The 16797-nt window shown below is 37.1% G+C and overlaps 1 protein-coding gene across 1 annotated transcript in view; it reads left to right on the forward strand.

Moving 5' to 3' along the window:
• TAPT1 (transmembrane anterior posterior transformation 1) overlaps positions 1-16797 on the forward strand; it is a 53235-nt gene that overhangs the window by 15315 nt on the left and 21123 nt on the right. The window contains exons 3-6 of the mRNA XM_011948826.1: positions 7536-7698; positions 10741-10876; positions 12218-12315; positions 12492-12561. Of these exons, the coding sequence (XP_011804216.1) occupies positions 7536-7698; positions 10741-10876; positions 12218-12315; positions 12492-12561 (467 nt within the window). The remainder of the gene's footprint in view (positions 1-7535; positions 7699-10740; positions 10877-12217; positions 12316-12491; positions 12562-16797) is intronic.

Below are 16797 nucleotides of genomic sequence, written 5' to 3' on the forward strand. Positions count from 1 at the left end.
TGAGGATAGCCAAGTTACACAGAATAGGAAAATCCTACCTAATGTCTTAGTGCCTTAAGTATGGTTTGTTAAAATTGAGTAATTTGTGCTTACAGTAATATAGTTTGCAGTTTTTGTTTCTTTGAGTAATTTAGAAAATATCTCTTTGAGCGTTATTTTTAAAGTCACAAAACTTGAACTATTTGGTAAGGTGAAAGTTACATTAAACAAAGCTATTGTTAATGTTAAGTCTAAGACCTTTCAAATATTTTAGGAATATAAAAATACTTTTTAGGTTTACCAAATGATTATTTAGAAATAGCCAGATTTTGCCTTCTGATAGTTTTTATTCCAGTGTTTTCTACTTCGATTAAAGATTATTCGATTTGTCTTGCCTATAGTGATGTCATGTTCCATCCTTTTCAGCAAGCAAAAAGTGCTCTTTCCTTCAGTCTGACTTTGTTTCAAACAAATAAGAAGAAGTGAAATAGACCAGCAAAGAAGTTGATTGCAGTTTTTTAAGTAGTGGTTTCTTTTTTCACTCTCCTGTATTTCAGTCTTCTTTCCATAAAAACTTACTGTCTTCCTAGTCTCTTTGTTCTTTGAAATTGTTTTCACAAAAGGGAGGAAACAGTCCATTTGTCAAATTAATCATGATGCTGACATGGAAACAGTTAACTCTTTGCAGTCTCTAGAACTGTTTGGTTCAGTATCACTTCAGTAATGTAAATTATGCCTTCTTTTTATATTGGAGATCAGTGTTCTCACCTCATCTGTTTGCAGATTTACATCTTATACAGCATTTGTGAGAAGCTTTTTAAAGCACATATACCCCCGTGTTCTCTGCTTCATAACTTAATATTTGAACCTATTTGTAGATCTTCTGCAAACTTGTCATGGTTTTTGACTTAAGTAAAATAAAGACCCTGTCCCTTCACTAAGGCCGAGGACAAGGGTGGTTCTACAGTGCCTTAAGTAAACCCAGCCTTCATCATGATGGCTCATCCAGCAGGGTGTTTTGCTGGCCTCGACCCTGTTATTTAAGTACTGTTCATTTTGAGGTGTTGGCAGGGTAATTATCTGGAGTCCTATTTGTATGTGGTGTTTGCCAAGGATGCACTCCCCCCCTAAAAGTTTATGTCTGTCCTCGGTGATCTGAAGAATACTTCACTGAAATTGTTTCTGATGAATTAACAACCTTGAAAAATCTTTGCCCCCAAATGTTTTGTTGTAGACTTAAAAAAAATTAGCAAATGCATCTAAATTATTTAAAAGCATATTCACTTATGTATATCTTCCCTCTTTCCCAGATAAGAGTAGTTGTCATTTTAGAAATCATTTGAGAAACTTCTTGAACTAGGATAATCTTTTTAATGATTCATGGCATATAAAACAGAGCAAAGTTTTGATTTATTCTATGAAGTATCTATTCCTTGAAAGAATAATATAATTTTTGTTTTTCAGAAAAGCAGACTGCTTTATGTTAGAGGTACCAAACATCCTTTTTCCAAATTTACTTGTAGAATTAAATGAAAAATAGCTAATTATGTACATTTGATTTACCTGGCATTTTTGTCAGCCCTCTAGTCTCCTAAAATTTGTGAGTTCGTTTTGTGCTTTAGAATTCTCAGTCACGTGAGTTAAAAGTTAAAGAAGATTATAGAGAAAATTGATATAGTCTGGTACTAAGAACTGAGTTATTGTTGAGAAAACTTTACTGAAACATTTTAGAAAGTGATAACGTGAGTTGAACAGGCTTAAGTAATAAATGCCGGAGTGTTTTTTGGTTTTTGTTTTTTTACCATTAGAGCAGCTAAAATATGTGTGAGCAAATGTTCTGACCCCTGGCCCGGCTTTAGGCATAACTCTCACATGAGGCTTCACAGGCTTTTATTTTTCTTGGTTGAAGAGGCAATAGTATCATTTTCTTTTGAGAATTTATCCCATGGGAGAGCTCTTGTCTCCCAGAATTATGAATTTCAATTGCTTGAGAGTTTCCTAACCTTTTGAGTTTCCTTCGTATGCCTTACCTCTTTAGAAATAGTTCTACCCAAGATTAACTTCACCTGTATGTTATACTAGATTTTTCTCTTTTTAGACAAAATTAAGCCTTGATTTTGGCCTAAGTGATTGATGCCACCACTGTAGCCACTGTAGCACAAGTAGGGAGAGCTCTTGGTAACTTTCTCTAGGGAAACAAATATGCCTTTTACTTCCTTTTACCAGGGCTGATCTATGTGGCTTATTTGTTGAGAGCAATATATTTGTTGTTATTAAAAAGTCTTCGTAACGCCAGGTTTTATTGTCCCGTTTCCTCGCCATGGAGCTCTAAGTAGCGTAGCAACATTACAACCTTCTCTCTTTCTTTCTCTCTCGTAAATCAGACCGAAGGGAGGAGCACTTTCACTTCCTTTATAGAATGGAATGTGGTGGCACAGGGACTCCTTGTGGTGAGTAAACCCTGATTTTTCCTTCTATACTCTTGGCCAAATTGACATTCATTAAACACAAAAGTAAACAGAATAGGCAGATATAGCCATTAGCGGATAGAAACATACTGAAGAAAATGTGGATCCCTGTCCTTTTCAAAATAGCATCTTTACTTGGTCTTAAAGCTTTGTCCACATTTCTTTGTGAAGGATTTGACTGTGATTTCACCTAACATGAAAATCCACTCAGAAGTGATCTTTACACATATTAGCTTAGACTTAGCAAATACCTCATCCCCAAAGCCACAGAAATTGGCTGAGCTTAATTCCTTCCATATAAGCAGTTTTTATTTTGCATTACTAAAATTGTGAACATAGCTTTATAAAAACAGTTTTTTTTTCTGGTATAGTTTGAAATTAAAGTTTAAGAAATGGTTTGAATCATTCCATTTATGTTAAGTATTTATTTTTCTGTTACATGTCAGTCAAACTTAAGATTTAAGATACTTAATTTTCTAATTGAGGAAAACATCTTGATTTCACTACTTTATTCCAGTTTACTTTAAAATTATAAAAGGACTTCACTTTCAAAAATAAAACCATATTAAGTATTTTGCATTTTTATTTCAGTAGTGCTTGTGTTTCTTCACTCTTTCAATTATACCACAAATGGCTGAAAATACTGAGAGAGCGAGAGATCTAGTCTATGTATTTTGTAATGAAATAACTCATGCTAATATTCTGGCATGTTTCAACACTGATTTGCAATAACTATGCAGGGATTCTCCCATTTTTCTCGCTCATTTTTGGTGCCATGTCTTCCTTCTTGATCTTTCTGTCCACTACCAGATTTTACTTTAATCACAGTTAGCGTATTATCTTCCACTAAAGAGGAGAAGGAGAAAGCTTACCCTTGATCGTCTTTCTCTACTGTATAATTCGGTTTCTCTAGATCTATGAGCCCTTCGAAACAACTGGAGATGCTCTAATTGGTAAATTGTACAATGTAAAATTGTACAGTTGCTAAAAACACAATGGAAATGGAAATGTTTGTAAGGATAAAAAATAAAATTTAGGAATGTAGCAAATTTGGTTTCTCTAAGGTTGGTTTTACTAGAAATTTTTATAAGAATTCTGTTTAAATGTCTTGTTTTGAAAAATGTTTAAGTTCTATTAAATATCTGATGTAATACTACTTGTGTGATGACGTACACCCAAAGCTGCAAATTAGATTAGCGGGTTTTTCACTTTGCCCAACAATATATTTCACTTGTTTATGCTTTCGTATGGGATTTTCATCATTTGCAAGGTGAATTGCCAGTAACCACCACTTAGCCATTTATAAGAACTTTAGCATGAAAGTATTTTTCAAAAGCCAATTCAGGGTTGAATGGCAGGGCCTTGGATAAGCTTCTTAGGGAGTTTGAAGTGCTTATCAGATAGTCATCTAAAAATATCCTGGCAGAGAAGGAACAAATAAGCTGATTGGCTCAAGTTGTTTTAACCAGGTAAACTTATTTGTGAGGTTAGGTCTTTTCTTAGAAAGAGGCTGTGGTACATACAGCTGTCTTTTAAGATGCCACCTTAGAAACAATTTTTTATTTTGGCAGCCTTTCCTTTTTGTTAACAAGGACATTTATATGAAAACAAGACCCTTTCCAGGTGCAGTGGCTCAAGCCTGTAATCCCAGCATTTTGGGAGGCTGAGACAGGTGGATCACCTGAGGTCAGGAGTTCAAGACCAGCCTGGCCAACATGGTGAAACCCCGTCTCTACTAAAAATACAAAAAAAAAAAAAGAAAACAAGACCCTTGTTTTTAAAGATTCTGCTTCTTTTATTCTTTATTTGAATAATATTCCTTAGTTCTGAAAACCACAGTCATCCCTGCAGCAACCAATTATGATGTTAGCAATGGATGGAACACTTTCACCAGAGCAGGGGGTGCACAGAAAGCAGTGAATTCAATATGTGTATATCATATACATATCATATAGTCCAGGTTTTTTTGCAGTCATTTTTAGAAATAAAGACCAAGTGATAAATAGGTTTGTTTTTTTGTACAGCAATTTATTCAGATGAGATTGCAGTACAGTGATAAAGTATGCAGTGTTAAATTTTACGGAAAGGTAATAGGTTCTGAGTTGTTGATCCCTGCAAGTTTAGAAGTTCTGTTTTAAAAAGTCCAGAATGCAGATGGTTCTGAAGAGCACGCCTTCTGGAGCCAGATTGACAAGTTTCCATCCCTGCTGCACCATGTGGGAACTTAGTCACTGTGCAACCACAGGCATGTTCTTGACTGTCCCTCGGCTCATTTGTAAAACTGAGATGATTAAATAAATAGGATTATTGTGAACACTAAAAGGAATATATGTGGATTGTCTAGAATAGTGCCTGCCACATAGTAACTGAATTGTAGCATTAGGTGTTTCTACAAATTTTCTTTGTTAATTTGTCAGCTTGGTTCAAAAAGTGTGGTATTATATCATTTTGGGATATGTATTTCCAATGTTTGGTAGATCTAATTTCTAACTATGGCTTGTATTAAATATACTGTTCCTTCGTTGATATACTAACATATTGTTCTTTGATTCCAAATATGTATATAAAGAAACACAATTGGATATATACTTAAAAGCCCTTTGTCTCTTAAATAAAATTGCTTTGACTGAGATCACTCAACTAAGTAGATGCCATCTAATACCAAAAGCTCTAAGTATAGTTTTCTACTTTAATTAGTTATCAAAATTATTTTTGTAATTAATACAAAATAATACTACCCAACTTTTAGTTCGTATCATTTAATTTATAAACATGATTTGCAGTCTTTGAACACAAAAGCCCATGACTGTTGGTGATGTGTGACTTTCAATATATGCTGAGCTGTGCCACGCTTCTGAGTGGGGGCTGGTGGCTCACCATTTGTTCCCTGCCGCCCAAGTGGAGACAGTCACATCAAGGCCAGGAGCTCACAAGTGTTCAAAATGTGTCCTCTTCTCAGTGTTTGGATGAGAAATAAGTTTAAGGGATCAAGATCCAATTCTTGGCAGGTATAATAGGTCTTCCATTTTCAGTCTTGTAGGGATGGAGGCAGGAAATTACCTTGATATTCAGATAGTCCTTGGCAGAGATCTGTGCTCTGGGCTGGTTGGCTGGGAGTTAGGAGATGAAGGGCATTCTTTGTTCCCTGAGGAGAAAAAGGTCTCTCTTTTTCTCTGTGGGAGAAAGAGGAACAGCATTGGATAAAAGAAAGTCATAGTGAAAGAGAAATAATGATAGAGATTGATCAACTTTGTCCTTGATGCAATTTTTCCCAAAGCCTTAACTTCAACTGCTCAGAATAATTTTACTTGGCTTTTCATACCCATCTTAAGTGATGTGATCTTAGACAAATGCTGACCTCTCTCTCGTTTAGGCTCATTGGTCCAGCCCAGTGTATGTCCAGCCACCTTTAGCCCTTGGTGAACAGTCTTCACAGAATTTGCCCGCTTTCAGAACTTCTGCAGTATCTTACATTCTGTCTGTAAATAGATCAGCCAAATCCATATCTAACTGAAAACATCATACAGTGCACATTGTAGAAAACAAGAATGAGTTTCTATAACAACTGCTCACAGGATTGGTAGAGCATCATTGTGACCTCATAAAGCAATGTTGCAAGTAGCAGTTTGGAAGATTTGCAAGTTCCGTGTTAAACTCTACAAAGATCTTTGGAGGAAAAGCATTAGGAAAGAGGTCTTGAGAATATGTAGCCAAGGAACATCAAATACATTGGCGACTCAGACGGCCAGTGGCCAGTTAGAAAATGAGCCCACCCCTGTATTGTTGCTTAGAACATTGTCACAATTGGTGGAAATGAAGAGATTCTGTAGCTCCTAAAAAAAAAATACTCGGGCTGTTTTATTGATTGCACTATGCATAAAAACTGCCAAAACAAGAGACAGCATTTTCCGTCCTGAGGAGTCAACCTACGACAGGCAAAGAGAACGTATCTTTCCCGTTCTTGTCGCAAGAATTTTAAATCCAGTGGAAGAAATCTTAATTTCTTGTTTTCTAATGTATTTTTTGCTCTGTCTTATTATGATGGTTCCTTTCACAATTTAGGTTTAGCTCCTTATACTCTAACCTCAGAAGTAAGGAGTGATTATTCTGCTCATATTAATTATGAAAAAAAATTTCGACTGAAGTCACATAGGACTAACATCTGTATACAAAAGCTGTCCTATAAACCAGTACAGAAAAGATAGGGAGTGTTCGCATGAAATATAAGTAACTGTTAAATATATGGAAAGATGTTTAGTTTCCTAATGATAGAAATTAACGTTAAAACTACACTGTGTACAATTTTCCACTAATGAGACTGGCAAAGATCCAAAAGTTAATCAAACACTGTATCAGTGCCCTGGGCTACAGGCTTTCTCCTGACATTGCTAGTTAAGGTATAAACTGTACCCTGTACAGCACAGCGGGCAGTTCAGCTGTTTCTGTCAAAATTTCAAGTGAATATAACCTTGGAATTCCAATTTCAGCAATTTATCCCACAGATACACTTTCATATATGAGACATGGCATGTACATTGCATCATGGCTTATAATTGCAAAAGACTAGAAATCTGTCAGTGGTACGTTAAATAAATTACAGTTCATCCACACAGTGGAACACTATGCTGCCATAAAAATAGGAACTCCTGGTGAACTTATATGGAACGTTATGCCATTAAGTACAAGATGCAGAGCAGTATGCATAGAATGTAGCATTGTGTGAAAAGGGCTGATTCAGCAGGCTACATGCAGAGATTTATGATTAGTTAAAGGTTTATGCCATAATGGTGGAAATCTGTTACTCAAAAGCACCCTATCAGTAGATACCTGCCCTCTGTGTTCATTTGTTAAGATTGCCAACATCTAATAGTAATTCTCACTTAAAATCTTTATATTCTCTACTTGGACAGAAAATTTTACACTGTCGAGTAGTCATGTAGTTTAACTTCCCTTGTTTGAAGTTTTTAAAAGATCAACATAATTCTTATTTTTACCTTTGTATGCCAGTGTATATCAAGTAAAGATTATTGTTTTTGTGAGAACATACAGAGTAAAACTTATATTTTTATTACTTCTTGTATGTTTCAGGGACAGACGTTTGCTTCAGCCTGCCCAGGTGTGTGACATTTTGAAGGGTGTCATTTTGGTCATCTGCTATTTTATGATGCACTATGTTGACTACTCTATGATGTACCACCTGATAAGGGGGCAGTCCGTCATCAAGCTCTACATCATATACAACATGCTGGAGGTAAGGACCTCGCTTACGCTGCACAGGCCTGGCCAGGGCACTCAGCTTCAAGTCTTCCAATTCTGAAGGTACCTGAGAATCAAGAATGCTCTACCGACTCTAGTTGTGATGCTTCTGGCCTTTACTGTGCTATCATCACTTGGGGGCTCTTGTTAAACATGGATTCTTATTTAGGAGATCTGGGCTGGGTCTGGAGAATCTGCATTTCTTAAGTGGTGGGGCTCATGCTGCTGGTCTGGGGCATACCTCTGGTGGCAAGCCCGCAGGTGTGGTGTGTCCTCACGTAGGCTGGGAAGAGTCTTGCTGCCCAGACATTTTAGAACCAGTATCCCCTTGAGTATCCAAATTGTCAAGTGCTAGGAAAATTAGTTTCACAACTTCATTGGAAACCCATGCTAGAACTTTAAATTATGAGTTAAATGTTATGATTATGTGTATGTTTGTTATAAGAAATACACATTTTAAATTGCACATTTAAATTCAAATCTTTACATAGGGCAAATAAATATAAGTTCCCAATTTTTGTAAGTACTGAATGTTTTTAGTACAATATGTCTCACTTTAAAGCATTCAGCATATGAAAATCTGCATTTATGTAAAAAATAAGTTGAGCTGACATATATTCACTTTGCAAAAAACTGCTTTGCTTTATAAGCCAAATATTCATAAGTTTTTAAAATAGTAAGCTACCTAAGTTATATAATAAACCTTGAAATTCAAATTGCAGGCTGGCACAGTGGCTCACACCTGTAATTCCAGCACTTGGAGAGGCTGAGGCGGGCAGATCACCTGAGGTTAGGAGTCCAAGACCAGACTGACCAACATGGTGAAACCCCGTCTCTACTAAAAATACAAAAATTAGCCGTTCCTGGTGGTGCGTGCCTGTAATCCCAGCTACTCAGGAGGCTGAGGCAGGAGGATCACATGAACCCTGGAGGTGGAGGTTGTGTAGTGAGCCGAAGACATCCCACTGCACCCCAGCCTGGGTAACAGAGCGAGACTCTATCTCGGGAAAAAAAAAAGAAAGAAAGAAATTCAAATTGCATTTTTATATTTTATTTTTGGGGTGATACAAATAAGGTCCATTTATCTTTTTAATTAGCCATGAAGAGATTTTTCCTAGTGAGAGGACAGATGGGGTGGGGGCTGCTGGCCTTTTTCCTCTGAAGCTGCATTGCTGTGGTAGACAAGGACTCTCCATCTCTTCAAAGAAGCCATGGAGCTCTAGCCTTCTGGTACCTCCTAAATTCAAGACCCAGATGTTTTAAAACCATACTCCAGCTTCCTCATTCTAGGCTTGCTGCATGTACACTTTGCCCCACCAAGTAGGTTGCCTAGGGGTGGATGGGAACAAAGTTCCTGAAACAGAATAGCTCATCTTGTTCTTCCTTCCTTCTCATAGAAAGAGCCTAGACCTCATTCGCTATTCCCCTGTGCTCTCTGCCTTGCTCTTATCACCGCTGCCCTTGTAGTCTCTCCTTCGTAGGCTTTCCATCTTAGGAGATTGGAAAGTGCGAGGGTTTCTCCCTGTTCCCTGACTTACAAAGTCCTCTCAAGGTAGTAGAAGTATTGTTACCAGAAAATAGGCCAAGAAAAAGGATCCATGAATTGCTGATTAAAATGATTTATATACATATTCATATTGTAGACCGTAATTGATGAGGTGGCTTAAACACAGTGGATGAGAGTCCATGCTCTGGTCTAGAGGCAAACCACCTCTGACCAAATCCTAGTCCTTCCTTTATTACCTGGTTATCCTGGACATAGTTACTGTTGCTGAATATCTCTAATCCTCAGTTTCTCATCTATAAAGTGGAGACACTAGGGAGATTATGAGGATTAAATAGACCCCACATAGAAAGGGTTTAGCACAATATCAGGCCCATGGTAGGAGCTCCCTAAATGGTAGCTGTTATTCATTCAGCAGGTCTTTAGTTGGCACTTGCTGCATGCCAAGCATCTTAGACCCTGAATACTCACAGGTGAACCAGCCTATTCTCATGGAGCTTATATTCTACAGGTGAGAGACAGACAATAAACAAGGAGATATTAGGAAATGATATATTGTATGATGAAAAAGAACAGACTAATGCAGTAGAGACCATAGGAGCCACAAGAGATTGGATAGTCCAGGAAAAGGCCTCTGTTAGGATGTGGCATTCAAACTGAATCCTGACTATCACGCCCTCCTTTTCTCCGTTTTATGTATCACTTTTTACTTGTTATACTGTATTCAAGGAGATTGATACCGGAAAATATGGTTAGGAAGTAAATCTGCATATTTTATTCCGTATAATAAACCTTAAAAAAATAGTTACCATTGTTTGCAAATATTAGATATGAGTAGGTCAAATGATATATTTGTCCTAAATTTGAATCCTGAGTTTGAATTTAAAGTGGTAAAACCAGAGGAACCATGATTTTGATGTGCTCACCCCCCCCTTTTTTTTAATTTGTTGTTGTTGTTGTTGAGACAGAGCCTCACTTTGTCGCCCAGGCTGGAGTGCAGTGGCGCAATCTCGGCTCACTGAAGCTCCGCCTCCCGGGTTCATGCCATTCTCCTGCCTCAGCCTCCCGAGTAGCTGGGACTACAGGCGCCCGCCACCACGCCCACCTAATTTTTTGTATTTTTAGTAGAGATGACTTTTCACTGTGTTAGCCAGGGTGGTCTCAATTTCCTGACCTCATGATCTGCCTGCCTCGGCCTCCCAAAGTGCTGGGATTACAGGCGTGAGCCACCACGCCTGGCCAGATGTGCCCACCCCTTTTATTTTTGCCACTATTTAAGACTTTCTTTGTTACAAACATAGCTAATTAGACAGTCTGATTGAAATTCTATACATATTTTAGCACTTACTATTTGTTAAAGAATAAAGAAATGTGAGTGAATAACTAAACAAATATCTTCACTCTTCTTTAGCTTGCCTTCTACTAGGATTTTAAATCCTAGTAGATCTCCAGGATTTGAGCTATATCTCAATTTTAATGACATATTTAAATGGAATATTAAGAAACATCTTACAAGTCATTTTTCTTTTTTAGGTAGCTGATCGTCTGTTTTCGTCTTTTGGACAAGATATATTAGATGCTCTCTATTGGACAGCAACAGAACCTAAAGAAAGAAAAAGAGCCCACATTGGGGTGATTCCTCACTTTTTCATGGCTGTTCTCTATGTCTGTATCCTTATAGACTTACTGGAAATTTCCAACAGTTAATGCATAGTCTACCTTATTTTATTTGGTTAGCCATTTCATAGATTTAAAGACATATAGATAATGTATGTATCCTGAAGATTAATGTGAAATATCTGGGTTCTGTTGAGAAATTGGTTGTCATAATTGTAATTAATTTAAGGAGCCTCAGGTATGCATTATTCTTTGAGCTGCTGGAAAACAGTTCTATTTGCAGTGTAACTGATTATAAGGAAGAATTTTATAATAAAAAGGCAGCATATTTTTATACATACATTTACATCTATGTAATTTTTCATACTTATATCAGAATTTTTCTTGAAGTTATCTTAAATCCAGGAATTATTTTTTAGAACATTGGGCTTAAAATGCATAGAATTTATCTAAAAGCAAAATGTGAAATTGGTTGGGAGGAGTTTTGGTGGTTTTGTGTGTTTGTGTATTCATCCCTGGCTTAAAGCTTTTCTATTGGAGAGTAAATGCTTTATTATATAAGCAGTGTACATGTTTGTGTGTACCCCCACATATTTATAACACACGTTCCTGCTTTTAAGTTCCATGTGAAGTCAGGACTCATTCACAAGAATGTGTCACTTTTTTTTTTTTCTATCTCTGTAAGAGTGACACTTGAAAGAAATTGGGTTAATACTTGGAAAGTTAAAGAACCAAGTGGGAAGATACCTGTGAGGGTAGAAGCTTGTTCCAGTTTTAATGGAGTAAAGCAGTTACCACTCTTAGATATAAATTAACTATTCTGTATGTAATACAAATGTAATTCTGCAGTTTATGGATATCTTCAAAATGACATATGAAGAAGAATCTTAATTATCAGATATTTCTTACTGCCTTACTTTCCACATTTCCTGAAGAATCAGGGAAGAAAATCACTTCCAGACTTATAGTTTGTGCTTTCTTTTTTACATTGCAAATTATCTTACTTCAGAATGTGTATTTCTTAGTCTCTTTTTTCAGTATTTACCATAATTTATTCCATTTACTTAACAAACTTTTTTGAGGGCCTATTTCCTGAGCACTGGGCCAAGTGCCAGAGATACGGAAAGAACAAAACAACCCTGTTCCAAAGGATTCATGGTCTAAATAAATGAATGTGTAGAGGTACATTTCTACTTTTGTTCATTTCATGTGGATATCCTGTCAAATTTATATCAACTATAGCTAATAGGGAAATTATGAAGATAATACAATACTTACGTAAGACGATTTAGAAAAGAAAGTCATCTTCTTTATTATTCACTTTCAAAATTTTGTAGTATTATCAGTAATAATATGAAAGCAAATTTAAGTTTTTTCCTTGACCTTCTATTAGTTTTGCATGCAATTCTTATAATGGTTCAAGCAACAACTCTCAATGTAGCTTTTAACTCACACAACAAGTCTTTGCTTACTATCATGATGTCTAATAATGTAAGTATGAGATTTATCTTACATTTTTGAAGTTATACGGGCATTTCAGCTGCAATACTCTAGGTGGGATAAAGTTCTTTGTTCTATATGTTGTTCTCCCGGAAGTTTTATAGGAAGCAAGTCTAGTTTTTAAACTGTTATAATCATAAAGATGATATTTCTGTTTACTGTTTCAGTTTGTTGAAATTAAAGGAAGTGTTTTCAAGAAGTTTGAAAAGAACAATCTCTTTCAAATGTCAAATAGTGGTATGTACGATTAGCTTCTACTTGAAGTTCTGTGCGGTATTTTGCAGTTCATTCTGAAATCCTAATGGCACATTTTCTCTGGGCCACTGTTTCTTCAACTTAAACTGTACCTTCTCTTATGCTATCAAGATCTTTACTAGGTTTTCTTATCTTTGGTTACTGTAATCACAAGATGTTTGAGATAAAAAATTAGAAACATTTGTGTAGCACCATACGATACTTTGAGAAGCTTCTTAATAATCTAGAAATTTCTCTGAAGTGGGTGGTATTATTCCATTTTATAGATGTGAAAACTGAAACACAGAGAAAATAATTTGACTTCTCCACAGCCACATAGCTTCTAGGAGAATTATGACTGTGAATCTCAGAATGTGTCTAAGTCCTTAGCTTTTTTAGTTATTATTTACTGCCTTCATTCTAATCCTAAAACGTGTGAAGGGGCAAAATTTTTTGCCTGGAGTCGGTGTCTTACATAGTTTTTGAAAGCCAGAGCAGAATAGTGTAGTGGATCATGGAGCCCTCAAGAACAGTCCCAGAGGCTCTACCAGGGAGTGTGCTCAGAGTCAAAAGTGTTTTCACAAGAATATGAAGACACTATTCATCTCTTCTGCCATGGTGACATTTGCACAAGTCATGAAAAAACGGTGGTGTTTTAACTTGAATCCAGACAGATGTACAATAGAGAGGATCCCTAAAGGAACCTGGCTTGATGTCCTTGAGGAAGGTGAGGCGTATCACGGGGGAGGCGCGTGGGCTGGTTGTAGATAAGAGCACACATGGCTCATCCAAAGCAGTGCTTGTCAGAGTTTTTGCTTCTGGGACCCTTTTACATGCTTCAGAAAGTATGATGATCAGCTGGGCGCAGTGGCTCACGCCTGTAATCCCAGCACGTTGGGAGACTGAGGCTGGTGGATCACCTGAGGTCAGGAGTTCAAGACCAGCCTGGCCAACATGGTAAAACCCCGTCTCTACTAAAAATACCAAAATTAGCTGGGCGTGGTGGCAGGTGACTGTCACTCTGTAGCTGTAATCCTAGCTATGGACTCTACTCTGTAGCTGTAATCTAGCTACAGAGGGGAGACTGAGGCAGGAGAATTGCTTGAACCTGGGAGGCAGAGGTTGCAGTGAGCCGAGATCGCACCAGAGCACTCCAGCCTAGGTGACTAGAGTGAAACTCCATCTCAAAAAAAAAAAAAGTATGATGATCCTAAAGGACTTTTATTTATATGGATTATGTCTCTCGCTATTTACCATATTTGAAATGAAAACTGGGAAGTTTTAATAAAAATATTACATGCTTACAAAAATAACATTTCAATAAAAAAGATATTTTTAAATATCTTTTGATATTTAATTTGAAAACAAATTAAAATTTAGTGAGAAGAGTTTCTCAACAAGTAATGCTGGAATAGTTGGATAAAGGTTAAAAAAAAGAACTTTGGCCCCTCCCCTGCCCAAGAAAATTAATTCATTGTGGTTCATAACCCTAAACATAAATGCTAAAATTATAAAACTTCTAGAACAAAATATAGGAGAATACATTCACAACCTTGGTCTAGGCCAACATTTTTAGAGACCACACAAAAAGTACTAACTATAAAACAAAAGAGAGAAACTGGACTTCTTCAAAATTAAAATGTAGGATCATAAAATTTAAAAAGTGAAAAGATCAGTCACAGTACTAAGAGAAAAGATTTGAGATGCATTTATCTGACGATAGATTTTTTTTATTTGTTTTCTGAATATATAACAAACTACCAATCAATAATGAAAGGACCATCCAGTTTTAAAATGGGGAAACGGCTTGAATAGACATTTCACAAAAGAAAATCTATAAATGTCCAATAAGGTCATGAAAAGCTGCTCAGCATTATTAGGGAAAATGTCACTGGAGAAAGGCAAAGTAAAGCCATAATGAGATAGCACTGCACACCCTCCAGAGTGGCTGCTCTTGTAGCCTGACAGTACCACAAGTTAGTGAGGGTATGGATTAACTGGCACTCATGCATCGATGGCGTGAGTGTAAAGTATTACAACTGCTGTTTTTGGCCATTTCTTACACAGTTAAATGTTCACTTGCCCTGTAATTCAGTGCTGTTCTTAATAGGACTTCTTGCAAGAATTATTATGGCAACTTTGTTCATACTAGCCAAAAACTGGAAACAAGCCAAATACCTATCAATAGGAAAATAAATTGTATATCCATGCTATAGAATACTACTCAGCAATTAAAGGTAAAAGAATGAACTCTTAATAGTGTCGACTATGTATGTCTCAGAAGCATTATGTTGAGCAGAAAAGCCAGACACAAAAGTATACATAATGTATTTTGTTTATGTGAAGCTTATGATCAGAAAGAATTCATTTATGATGATAGGAATCAGAGAGGTTGCTTATTGGGCATTTGGATTGACTAAGGGGACTCAAAGGAGCTTTCTGGATGATGGAACTTCTTTCTATATTAAGGGCTTGGTGTCACAAGTCATGCATTGATCAGAACTCATCACATTATATACTTAAGATCTGTGCAGGCCGGGCGCGGTGGCTCACGCCTGTAATCCCAGCACTTTGGGAGGCTGAGGCGGGCGGATCACGAGGTCAGGAGATTCAGACCATCCTGGCTAACATGGTGAAACCCCGCCTCTACTAAAAATGCAAAAGATTAGTAGCTGAGCATGGTGGCGGGCGCCTGTAGTCCCAGCTACTGAGGCAGGAGAATGGGGTGAACCCGGGAGGCAGAGCTTGCAGTGAGCCGAGATCGCACCACTACACTCCAGCCTGGGAAACTGAGCAAGACTCCGTCTCAAAAAAAAAAAAAAAAAAAAAATCTGTGCATTTCACTGTATGTAAATTTTACCTGTATATTAGACAAGGAAAATAATGGCATATGAATATGTTAAACAAGTTACAGGAGATTTGAAAACTAAGCAAGGAACGAAAAGAACAAATGGAAAACTTGAACATAAAGCCTAGATGATTCTATGAGGCCATGCTGGACCTGACTCTCAAAGCTCTGAGGGGCAGATCGTGTTCTTACTGCTTATTAATGTTCCTCACCTTTCAAGTGCAGACTGCCAAGCGTCGTGAATTAGAAATGAAAGAGGAAGGAGGGAAGGTACTAAATTATAGAATACTTTGCTTCAGTAGTTAACCATGAGTACATTGATTCAGCTGTAAGCATTTCATTTGTTGTAGAAACCATGGTTTTTTAAAATTAATTCATATTGGTAGCCTCCTTTGGGTAAGCACTGTTTATAGAGACTTAAACTAGACACGCAAATCTTAAGTTTTAAGGGTTTTCAGTCCTTATGTATAAAAGCCTCAAAATTATGAGGAGGAAATTGTGAATGTTTTTAACCTTATGGCCGGCATGTTGATGTAATTAATACCCCTTTTCATTTTTATAAATGGGTTCCCCAGAATTCCAGCCTCTTAGCTTAGATTAGGGATTCGATATTTGAGTTTCAAGAAAACACTGGAAAAAAAATGATATAATGATCAGGTTTGCATATCAGTTTACAGGAAATTTGGACTTTATTTTGGCTTAAAATGATTACTACTTAGCACCAAAAAAAATTACCTTTTGCTGTAAGCAAAGTAGCTCGTGTTACAATGCAAGGTGGTCTGCATTGTACCCTTTAGGAGTTTTATAAGAAATTAACTTTACCTGGGCCAGGCACGGTGGCTCACGCCTGTAATCCCAGCACTTTGGAAGGCCAAGGCAGGCAGATCATGAGGTCAGGAGATCGAGACCATCCTGCCTAACATGGTGAAACTCCATCTCTACTAAAAATACAAAAAAAAAAAATTAGCCGGGCGTGGTGGCGGGTGCCTGGAGTCCCAGCTGCTCGGGAGGCTGAGGCAGGAGAATGGCCTGAACCTGGGAGGCAGAGCTTGCAGTAAGCCGAGATTGCGCCAGCGCACTCCAGCCTGGGTGACAGAGCGAGACTCTGTCTCAAAAAAAAAGAACTTAAGAAAAAAAATTCTAGGCAATCTTGCTAACATTACATGTAACATTCAGCTATTAAAATGGAAAGATCAGGAGTCACCAAGAGGTGCTTTATACTCTTAATATGAATATGTTGCCTCTTTCATATGCTTCAGTAGTAGTTACTTAATGAGAGCCAGTCAGCAGGGATACTCATATTGGCTGTTTTTTTCTTATGAATTTTCCTATGAATTTTTTCTCCATCAGAAGTTGAGTTGCCAGATACATAGTGTAAGTTTTAGTCCTTC

This window comes from Colobus angolensis, unplaced genomic scaffold, assembly GCF_000951035.1.
Source record: "Colobus angolensis palliatus isolate OR3802 unplaced genomic scaffold, Cang.pa_1.0 Scaffold284, whole genome shotgun sequence".
Taxonomy (NCBI): domain Eukaryota; kingdom Metazoa; phylum Chordata; class Mammalia; order Primates; family Cercopithecidae; genus Colobus; species Colobus angolensis.